The following is a 12,000-nucleotide window of genomic DNA, read 5'->3' on the forward strand; positions in this document are numbered from 1 at the left end:
CCTGAAGCGGTCATTCAGATTACGTGGAGGAAAGAGATTAGATACCAGTGTTCTGAAGAGCTGAAAGGAAACACCTAGGTTCCCTTCAGGGAGAGGATGGATGCAATGACTAAGGGATCCCAGACAGCTCGGAGCTGCAAAGCTCAAGAGAGAGACTTGCACTTCGGAAGGAGTTGGAAGCAAAGTTCAGGGTAGGGGAGCCCCTCCCTTAACCCTGGGGACCAGGCAGTCATCAGTAGGATCTACCAGATTTCCCCGCCTGCTCCCATACACACCCTCAGCCTCAGTTTCTCCCGCCTGCACCGCTATCTCAGCCCACTGGGGGGCGGGGCTCGAGGGCGAGGCTGGTGGTTGTTCTGAAGCCTCGAGAGCCGTCGGTTTCTACCAGACTCCCTGCTCGGGAGCGGTCTTACTCCATGGCCGGACACAGGCCCTCAAACTTCCCCGTGCCGGGCACTGGTGGCGACAGGCCCGCAGGGCCAGTGCCGGTGCGGGCTGACACTCCGATCGGGTTGAGAGCCCAGGCGGCCCCCGGCAGGCTGATGGTCCTGCCAGGGGTCAGGCCGGGGATGTGCCCAGGCCCTGAGGTGTGGCCGCTGTCCCCAGGTCCCCCGCCGTGCGAATTCCGGGATGAGATGATGCCTTGCCGGCCCCGTGTCGGAGCTGGCGAGGTGAGCGCTTGGTTCCCAAGACCCTCTGAGGTCGCCTTCCCCGGGCCTGGCCTCGTCCTGCAGTGCATCCCGACGCTGGCGCTGCCAGAAGACACCTCGGCCGCAGAGAAGGAGATGGAGCAGCTGGCCAAGGAGCTGAGGCAGAAGAGGATGACCCTGGGGTACTCTCAGGCCGACGTGGGGTTCGCCATGGGGGCTCTTTTTGGAAAGGCGCTGAGCCAGGCGACCATCTGCCGCCTCGAGGCCCAGCAGTTGAGCCTCGCCAACATGTGGAAGCTGCGACCGCTGCTGAAGATGTGGCTGGAGCAAGTGGACATGGAGAACCTTGTGGGCTTACGCAAAATGGAGACGATCCTGCAGCAGGCTCGGAAGCGCAGACGGGCATACAGGGAGAGACGCATCGGAAGCAGCCTGGAGAAACTCTTCCTGCAGTGCCAGAAGCCCACACCCCAGCAGATCAGCTGCATCGCTGGGCAGCTCCAGCTGCAGGAGGACTTGGTCCGAGTTTGGTTCCATAACCGGAGCAAGATGGGCAGTCGGCCAAGCAATGATTTCTCCCCACTGGCGGAGGTGGGGACTGTCGGACCTCCTCTCCCAAGAGGACCAGTGTGCTTTCCCCTGACATCGGGACTCCATTTCTGTTCCCCCCATTATGGGGGACCCTACTTTACACCTTTGTACCCCTGCCCCTTTCACTGCGGGAGGAACCCTCCTCTCTGCCCCGGCCACCACCCTGAGCCTCCCCAGGCTTTCCAGCTGAGGGGCCTGCCTTTCTGGGGAGGGCCAACCCAGGGAAACGGGTCCCTGGGGTTCATTTAAAGGCTTTTAGCATTAAGTTCTCCATTAGTTGTCTAAAGAAGTTAAGAATACGTAAGGGCGAGGGATGGGAGCTGTTTAGGAAAATTTGGGGAGGGGGGTTGAAGTTTACTGCTGTGTTGTTTTTCCCTAGCATTGGCTTTAACGTACATTCCAAAACATAGATGGTTTTGGATATTTTGTTTCTCTCTGTTTATTAATTGAAAAGTAATTGTGTCTCTTATTCCTAGTGGTTATCAGTAAACATAGGGATATTCTAATGAACACAACATTGAGTGAAAAACTCAGGTCACAGAAGAGTATGTCAGTATATTATTTCTATCAAAACCAAGCAGAACTTTGTGTGAACACAGAGTCCAGGATAATTGTTGCCTCCAGGGGAGGGTTTGAGGATGGGACAGGAAAAGAGTACATAGAGCCTACCCAGAGCCCTTGTTGAAACACAAGAGTTTGCTTGTTCTCCCCCTTTTCTTGAAAGATGTGTTTTTTTCTAATTCACTTTTCCAGCGCCGTTTGGTTTATTCCCTGGGAATTTCCCTTACTTTCTTTTGAGCTCAGAAATGCTTTGTAGAGGATACTTGTGATAGTTGATCCAACTATCCAACTCCCTGGTGGCTTTTGCAGTGGTGCATCTTAAATCACTGTTCCAATCTCTTCCATGAAATTGGTCTTTTCCAGTTTTCTACTTCTACATTGGTCAATATGGGTCATCGTATACTAAACAGAAGTCATTAATCCCTCTGTGTTGTCACACCTGCTGCCGTACACCTCCATGTAATATTTATGGTTTTATAATTCTATCACCATATATTATATCTGAGTTTATGTATTCTTTTTGCTTACTAATCTTGTCCATTTTTTTCTCTACTTTTTTCCTTAATCAGTCTTACAAAGAATTTATCTACAGGTATTTTCAAATAACAAGTTTTTTATTTTTAATCCTATTTACTGTTTTTATTTCCTAATTATTTAATTTTAGCTCTTATTTTTATTAATTGCTTTTTTCTAGTTTCTTCTGGTTTCTTCCAATGTGTATTTCTTCCTCTCGTCAATGTCTGAAAATAGAGCACTGTCAAGACACGTAGGTTAGTGAAAATGGAGCCAAACTTCAAAAAACCAAGAGTATGTTGTCAGTGGTTAACAGTGTCAAATGTCAGAGATCAGATAACATAAATCAAGTAAGCTATATCATTTCACTAACAAAGATGTCACGGGTACATGTCTTAGAACAATTTCAGGGGAGGAGTTAGTAGAGGCAGGTTCCAAACAACAGTCCAAAGTCTTCAATATTTGCCAGATTTTCCCCTACCTCAGTTAAAAACATAAATTCCAACCACTCACTCAATGGGATCTTTGCCATCATTCTGAAAATTTCTGTATCAAATGTTTCCTTTAACTTGTATTTCCTTTTGACAAGGCAGGTATTCTTAACCTGAAGATGCCAAACCTCTTTGAAGTATAAGCAGAATAGCGTGTTTGTACATATGTGCATTTTCTTCAAAGATGGTGATGGTAGCCTTCATCACGTTTTCAATGGGGACCATGACTCTGTAGATCTACGATTTTAGAATTTAAGCAACACCTTCCCATTGGCCATCTTACTTTTGAGTAAGATGGTAATAGGTAATTCCTGGTTTTCTTCAAGTCTGTATTTTCTGGGTATCTCTAGCCAGTACAGTATAAAGGCCCTGAATCAGTTCTTACATAAGTCTTTCAAATTCAGACCAAATACTGTATTGATTATTGCCTTTATTGTTCTTGTGCTTTTATCATTCCTTGGCACTTTAATTAGATTCTTATCATAAAGAACAATTTCTCCTTTCCCTAGAAGTATTCCTACTTCTTGTCTAAGAAAACTTGAGGTGTTAGGAGATCCTTCCTTAGTCCAAAACGTTATCCTGCTCTTAAAATAGCATCTGTTTTCTATTATTTCATATTTTTAAAATGTGTGTACTATACATCATTGTTTATTATACTAAAACTGTGTCATAGGGATTTATTTTTCAGAATGGCCACTTTTGTTTATGACTTTCTTCTAGAAATAGTACTTTCTTCTAGAAATAGTACTTACTAAACAGTACTGATTTCCTTGGCAGAATCCATTTATGAATTCTTTTTAGGGTACAAAATTGTATTATCTATGTAGAACAATGTTTTTACAATGAAAACTACAATTCCATTCCAATAAAATCCTAGTGAAATATGGGAGTATTACTTGACAAAGTGATTCTAAACTGAAAGAATGAAACTTGGGGAAATATGGAAATTTTGAAGGTAAAGCGTTAGGGCCTTGTTCTACCAGATGTTATGAAACTACAATAATTTGAACACAGTGTTGTGGTCGTGATGAACAAAATAAAAGAAACAAGTATTTGGCTGTTCCATCTGTGGTCATGTAAATTGGTACAACCTTCATGAAAGGCTATTGGGTAATTCATATGGGAAGTTTTTAAAATGTGCTTTTCCTTTGGCCCATCATTTCAACTTTTAAATAATGTTTATAAGAAAATAATTGTTATATGTATGCAAAAATTTAGTGATAAGGGTGATATCAGCATTTTTAAAAAAATTTTAACACTGAAAAGTTAGAAACAACGTTCAACAAAGGGTTAAATAAATAAAAAGGAACACCATATAGGGTAAAAATTGACAAACAGTTCAGAAAAGATTGTTGAGTGAGGCAAAACAATTTATTAAACTATATGATGTCATTTTTTTATTTTTTAAGGAAAAAGGTATATTACAGGAAAAAATATATATAATAGGTATTACTGGTGATTTTTTTAAAAATTTGCTGTATGTATTACACAGTTTAAAAATCCAAGAACTATATCTAAACGAAGACTCCAGAAAATCTAGGATTCCTAAAAATATTCATTCCTCTAGTCTTTCTTGTCTCTAAATGGTAATTTCTCATTATAAAACAATATTTTAGAATAATAAATCTGGCCTTTTCATTTTTAGTCAGATTTGTAGTTTCTGTAAAAGAAAGGCAATTCTCTAAACAGAGGAGTATTGGGACATATCAGTTGGAAAGGCATTGCTAAAAATTAGGGTTTTTTTAATCAGATGTCCATTAATGTTAAAGAGCTGTAGTGTAGCTCAGTGAATGAAGATACCTGCCATATGTCTGTTTTCCTGCACAACATGGTAATTTACAATTACAATTAGAGTGTTTATATACCTCAGTGTAGTTAACCTACATTTAGAATATAATATAAGCCCAAATCATTTTCATGTTCCTGGATGTTTACTTTTCAATTTTAAAAAAGCATTTGAAAATATCAAAATCCTGATTTTATCACGGTAGAATTCTCCCTACTTGTCATGTTTGAAGAAACCAAATGAATATAAATGAGATCTGTGGATTTTTAGATTTGAAGGCGGGTCAGTTCCTGTGATTACAATTAGCCCCAGCCAATTGAAAGATGAACTGTCATGAAGTAAATCTACCCCAATACCCAGTAGAATCCTCAAAACAAGGCATTAGCGTTATCGTGGTTACACCAGTGAAGAGAAACGTGACAAGAAGCTTTGGGAGACTGTATGGTTTACCTAAGGGGCTGCCTCCAGAAAAGAACCCAGCGGGTAGGTATGCTAGGCTGCTGCTCTGCCACCTCACTTTTTAGCTGTGAGCCTTGTTGTGAATTCTCCTAACGGCAAAATCAGCTACTTTGGCACTGAACTTGCGTTTCTTAGGTTTCCTTCCCCCAGCTTCCAACAAAATTCGAAATGCAAACCAACTTCACTTATCGCTATTGACTCTTCTACTGACTGCCTGCCAAAGACTATGGTCAGAAAAGGAAAAATTGAGGCCTTCCATTGATTTTAAAATCAATGTTCTCTTCTAAATCTGTACAACCTGTTTAACATATCATTTCTTCTTTGCCAAAGTAGTAACTCTATTGTTTAATAATTAGTCTTCCTTCTGGGATGCATGGTATAGACCTTCTTTCAGAACTGGCCAGGGCAGTGTATAAGATGCATTAAGTTGAACTGTTGTCTTAGAATGGATGATAATGCTCCTGGAACAGCTGTAAAGCTTTGGATATCATTGACTGAGTAGTGGGCAAATCTTAACATACACCTTTTTACTGAAAGAGAATTAGTTTCAGTATATCACATATTAGTTTTCTAGGGCTTCCATAACGAAGTACTACAGCTTGGGTGGCTCAAAGAATAGACATTTATTTTCTCACAGTTCTGGATGCTAGAAGTCTGAAATCAAGGTGTTGCAGAGTTGCTTCCTTCTGAGGGCTATCAGGGAAGGATCTCTGTTTCAGGCTTGTAAACAGCCTCCTTTTCCCTGTCTCTTGACATTGTCTCCCCGTGTACATATCTGTGTCCTAATTCCCTCCTCTTAGAAGGACACCAGTCATTGGATTAGGGCTGCCCTACTGACCTCATTTTAACTTAAATATCTCTGTAAAGATCCTATCTCCAAATAAGGGCACATTTGGGGGTACTAGGGATTAGGACTTCAACATATAAATTTTTGTGGGATAAAATTCAGCTCGTAACAGCAGCCTAATTAAAATTTAAGCTAGATTCAATTATTTGCTAATGTAGCTATTCAACAAATATTAATTGAGTACCTTATATAACAGGCTGTGCCCTAGGTGCTTAAGATGCAATGGTGACCAAAAGAGGCTCATCCTGACCTTCAGGGTGCTTAAAATACGCTGAGGTGTCCACAGTAAACAAATAAGCACGTGATGACAACTCATGATAAATATGATGAGGTGTCAGGTGTCAGGGGTCTTCATTTAGATTTAGAGTTGTAGCCCTCCTGTTACATGAGTATTGCCTCTGATAACATCAGTTGTTAACAAATATTCTAAGCCAGAGGAAGTATGGCCCCATAGCCATGGCATAGTTTGGAAGACAGGCTTTTCTGGGTTCAAATCTCAGCTCAGTAACCTACCATCTCTGTTACTTGAAATGACTTCTTTCAGCCTCAGTTTCTCATCTGTGAAATATGTCTAGCAATCCACAGGGTGAGAGAGTTGATAAACAGATAAAATTAGGTTATATAAAAAGAAACCCCTAGGACTTCCCTTTTATACAGTAGGCACCCAATAATTTTTCTCTCCATTGTGTTTTCACTGTACCTTGTCTGGGCTTTATTTATAGCTCATAAATCGCTCTTTTGCATCCTAGGAAACTTCACACAGTGAAATCGTGCTCATCGATCGATAGCCAAAACTGAATAAATGAAAGAACAGAAAAAGACAATAGTCTCAGTTGCTAGAAAACATACTATCTAACATTGGGAAATGACTTTTGGAATTGTAATAATTGGAAGACAATTATAAAGTTCATTTCCTTAGCTGTCAAATAACAACTAGGTAAGGGAACAGATGATAAGGTTTTGATTTGAAGGATTTAGGTAAAGACTTTCTGAAAACCCATATAATGTTATATAATTGAAAGGAGTGATCTCTGAAGTTGTTTCTAGCCTATAATAATTGTATGAGTCTCCATGAATAAGAACGATACAATGTACCACAGATTGAATATGGAGGCCACAAGGATATAGAGGATGGGAATGGACAGAGGAGGGTGACATTGTTCCTCATACTGTGATTACCACTTAAACCTTTCCTTCCTGATCTCCTGCTGTGATCGCAGTTGTCTCTCCCAAATGCAAGCCCAGTCCTGCCTTCATTCATACTATTTCTTCATTGAACTCTAGCTTTTCTGTCCAAAACCTACTGTATTAGTTTGCTAGGACTGCCATAACAAAGTACCACAGATTGAGTGGCTTAAGAAACAGAAATTTATTGGCTCACAGTTCTGGTGACTCCAAGTCCAAGATTAAGGTATGGGTAGGGTCGGTTCTTTCCAGGGCTGTGAGGGTAGGATATGTTCCAGGCCTCTCTCCTTGGCTTGTAGGTGGCTATCTTCTCTTTACTGTCTCTTTACATTGTCTTTCCTCTATACATTTTTCTGTGTTCAACTTTCCCCCTTTTATAAGGACACAAGTCATATTGGATTAGAGACTACCCTAATGACCTTATTTTAACTTGATTACCTTTGTAAAGACCCTATCTCCAAATAATGTCATATTCTGAGGTACTGGGGGTTAGTACTTCAAGATATAAATTAGGGGGGGAACCCAATTCAACCTGTGACATCTACCACTCCTGATAGAAAATACAGGTGGGTGCTGTGGGGGGAGGATGTAGGAACCCAGAGAGACTTGTTTATTTTTTCTTGCCAAGGAGTTAAATAAGAGGTGTGTGATGGAAAGGAAAGAGCATTAGCCGTGGAGCCAGGCAGCCCCAGATCTGCGTTCTGTCTCTAGGTCATTCACATAGGTAATATCACCAATCCAGGGTAACTCATCAGAAAATTTCAAGAAAAATAACATTTTTTCCCTCCCAACAAATGACTTTATGGGCTGAAGAATTACAGTAGCTACTTATTTCTATCTATTTTAGGAGCACAACAATTGTACTTTTATCAGTGAGATTGAATGGCATTATCTTAGGAAGAAAATTTTGGATATTTTGATAAAGATATGATTCTTACTTTCCCCAGAAAAATTGCTATGTGAGCCTATTGAGAAAGCACTGTCACTTTCTGCTAAGCATTACCAGCCACTAATTTCTTCAAGCTAATGTAACAGGACAGTCAAGTGAGTTGCCTTTAATTTGTTGTGATTGTCTTATATTTATGAAAAGCAGAGCTAAAACAGCTGATAGCAAGTGTTTAGACACTGGTTGTTTTCATAAATGGTTTTAAGAGCATTGCTAAATCTAAGTAGACACTGAGTAAGTTTTCTCAGTATGCGAAATGTAAATCATTCTTTCTGTAATCATAAGTCATTAAATGCATGCAAATGTTATAAATGATTACCACATTTCAAACATATTTTTATGGTACCAGTCTGCTTGCTAAATATGTATTACCTTTGAGGTTTAAACTAAAGATGTGGGAAGAGACTTACCATACAGGGATTTATTGTGTTGTTCTTTTCTCTCCTAAAAAGGCAATCATACCAACGCCATAGGTAGAAAAGAATGTTTTTGCTTCTGTGTCACATCATTAAAGTAGTGAATCTAATGCCGTAAATTTTTGTCTTCCGGGCCAAGAAATTTTAAGTAAAATACTAACAAGAATGTTATGCTTTTAAATGAGAAGTGAAAGAATCTTTATCCTTTTTATTTGAGTTTCCAGAAATGGCACACTCCATAAAAAAATTGTATCATTTTTATTTTTAAACGGAGTTTCTTTCATTAGTCAGTGAACAGTTTATTTGGTGAACATTCTCTGAGCACATATATACACCATGTGAACGTTTAGGAAACAGAAGGTGCTTGAATTTGTGAGATTTAAATATTTTCTCACAGTTGATCCAGTGATACTGCGGTAGAAATAAAACCACATGTAAATGAAATACCACTTTCTACTAAAAAGCACGTATAAATTTTCTATCATTGTTTTAATGAGGACAACAATGATTCCATTTACTCAGTGGAACATCTTATAAATCATTAGCATGTTTACCTCCATATGCATTCTAAGACTCACCCATAAAACTCTACCTGTCCTAATCACAAATATGCATGTACATTAAATTATATTATCTGACTGCACATATTTTATGCTGCTAATATTCTTGCAAATATTATTAAATTTTGAAAGTATAAATAAAGCAATGATTTGGTTTCTCACTTGCTCTTCGAAAAAACATGTGCATGTACATACTAATATTCATATTTTAAATACATTTTGTAAAATATGAGCTATGTAGATCAAAGGTGCTACACCAGAACATGGCAAGCAAAAGGAATAATGCTCAGCATCCAGCTTTGGTCCATCTCCCAGAAATCTTTGCTGTGGCCCCAAACCAACTCCTGTTTTTCCTCCACTTCTACATCCTCACAGTCTTATAAGTATAGGGTATAATTCTTATTATAACCTATACTTCCTTGGTGGTTAAATGTCTACTAAGCGCCTATTAAGGGCTAGGCACTAAAGATCAGAATTAGACACACAGGTACACATAGGTTGAGTAGAGGAAAGGAGTGAGAAAAATCAAGGATCACCTCATCCATGGCCAGGGTTAGAGGAAAGGACAAAAGAACAACCCAGAGGAAGGAGCACATAACTCAGTGGGGGGTACCTGTCCCGTTAAGAGCAGGGACCACTGGAGCTAAGTAAGACTTGAAAGATAACTAGGAGTTGTTAAGTGGAGGGTGTGAGAAGAGGGATGGGGGAGACCAAAAGTCAAGAATGGGAGAAAAAGTGAAAGGACTTGCTTTTGACTAGAAATCTAGGCTGTGATTAGTTACTGCAATTGAGAGTTAAATGCAGTGGCTAAAATTCTGATAGCCAGAGCAAAAAGTTACATAGTTCTCAGTACGTGAAGCTAATTACATGAATCTTTCAAAATGCATTGAGAAAAATATTTTCTCAACATTAAATTTACAGATGAATATATCAATCTTAAGGAGACATTGAACAACACAAGAGATAATCTCTTTAATTGTAGTACCTCTGTTGATTTGTTGTTGTCATTTAAGACACACAATCATTCTTCAGGTGACTGGTTCTTATATTGACTTACAGAAAGTAAATAGCCTAAGTCTTAATACTAAGATCCAAGGTTCTGAAGGCCTTTCTTCCAGGAAATAAAATAATTTTGTACTGGCATAAAGCTTCCAGATGGTTTGCCTTTGTACTACTGATCAGCAAATCTAGAAAAATTAATGGTTGGCAGATCCACTGTCCTATTCTTCTCAAGAGTCATTGTCTCCACTAGGCTTATTGATACAAAGCTGTTAATCAGAACCTTTATGTTTATTGCAGTATCGTAAGAAACACAGGGAAGAGTTTAACTGAAAAAACCATCAGACACCAAAGACAGTGTCTTAAGTTAGTTGCCTTTGTGCGCAAAAAAAAAAAAATCTGATGAGAAACCTTGTTGACTGTCATGGAACATGGTCATTCTGTCCCTGCCCATGGCTCCAGATGCAAGAGAGTGCCTGGCATGATACCAGGGACAGAGATCAGTAAGTGTGCATAACAAGCAACTGACTTAAGATAAATCATCAATCCATCTGTGTTTTATCCTCATATGAAATAAAGATGACTGAAATATTCCTGTACAGAGTCACTCTGAGAACCAGAAAACAAACAAGCAAGCAAAAACTCTCATAAGAATTTTTGAGAAGTACTTAGCAAGGCATAAAGAGCAATGCAATGCTTAATAATGCTTTTTTAAATAAAATTTAAGGCCTATAGATCTTCAGTTATTAAGTCCAATGTTGCTTCCATCTGTGAATATTGAAATGCTTTAATATATATAGTAATCTTTACAAAACTTTCTAAAATGAGTCCTTAGCGCCAATGTAGATGTTGAACAAGATTAAATTTTTTTCCCAAATCATGCAAACTCACCAGTGTCAGAAGCCATCAATAAATGCATAAGTCTTGACACCCTTGCTTTGTCCTTAAATACTGAGTGACACTTTTTAGCTTATTTCAGCAGACAAGTTTTGAAGACACGCCAAAAATCTATTAGGATCCAGCACTGATAGATCTATTTCTTATGAATTTAGGTCACTTCTGAAAATCCCCAAAGTATGTATAAGGAAACAGTTGTTAGGTGAATAATTTTGAGAGGTCTGCTTGAGGTAGCGGACTCACGTTTGGGGCATTCCATTGGGCAATTGTCTTTTCAGGCCCTTACCATCAACTGAGAACAGCTAGAAGGCAGAGAGCCTAAAAACGTAAGGCTTCTAAAAGTTAACTATGTTGGGATTTGATAAGGATATTTAGAAAGTGGGAGATAAGTAATTATTTTGAGAACACAGAGACATTTTTATTGGAGTTCTTTATAACTCAACTTGAAATGGAATATAGCTTGTACGAATCATAATGCCAGATGACAGTTATTTTCCAGTCAGTTCTTAAAGTGGTTTACATGTTATAGTTCAAGCAACATGAAAATTCATTCTGGAAAAGCATTTGTTGTCCAAGGCTTTCTTAACCAAGAGAAATAGCTACGCCTAGATCTCAATTGTTTATGAGTGAATTGTATATTCAGGGCATTATCTGCAACAAAACCATGGTCTTAGGCTAGCTTTCCCTTGTTTCCCAGTACGTTTCTGTGCCACTTTGCCCCAATACCAAACTCTTGTGGTCTCAGCAAATGCAAACTACTTTTAATTGTGCCTAGAAAAACATCAGGAGAATAAATTACTTCTCCTCTCCCACTGCCCTCCTCCCTTCATTATTTTAAAGTATTAGAAAACTCAGTATGAATTACTTTGTTTTACCCTTTCAGTTACCTGTAGCACTTACATGGATAATCCAGAAACTTCTTGCCCTTAAACATGTATTAACATTAAAAAAAATGCTACTATTAAAATTTACTATGTAGTAATTTTACAGATTCAAATGAATGTATGAATTCAAATATGCACACATAAGTATCAGTTTCACGTTTTATAGAAGTTGGAAAAAAAGAGTAGAATATTATCTGCCCTTTTCAATTACCGTG

General features: G+C 38.9%; 2 protein-coding genes across 9 annotated transcripts in view; both read left to right on the plus strand.

Annotated features, from left to right (window-relative positions):
- Window positions 1–12,000, plus strand: part of ARB2A (ARB2 cotranscriptional regulator A) — a 432,252-nt gene that overhangs the window by 309,601 nt on the left and 110,651 nt on the right. Inside the window, exon 11 of one of the 8 annotated variants that reach the window (XM_082458188.1) lies at window positions 10,305–10,327. The exons of the other annotated variants lie outside the window; for them this stretch is intronic. Within the exon in view, the coding sequence (XP_082314314.1) occupies window positions 10,305–10,312 (8 nt within the window). The 3' untranslated portion in view covers window positions 10,313–10,327. Of the gene's footprint in view, window positions 1–10,304; window positions 10,328–12,000 lie in introns of those variants that run through there. 8 annotated transcript variants of the gene reach the window in all.
- On the plus strand, window positions 111–10,319 carry POU5F2 (POU domain class 5, transcription factor 2). The gene is given in 2 exon segments (XM_082458228.1): window positions 111–1,351; window positions 1,353–10,319. Coding segments are annotated over 2 exon segments (1,014 nt in total). The 5' UTR covers window positions 111–416; the 3' UTR covers window positions 1,432–10,319.

This window comes from Balaenoptera physalus, assembly GCF_965194825.1.
Source record: "Balaenoptera physalus genome assembly, chromosome: 3".
Taxonomy (NCBI): Eukaryota; Metazoa; Chordata; class Mammalia; order Artiodactyla; family Balaenopteridae; genus Balaenoptera; species Balaenoptera physalus.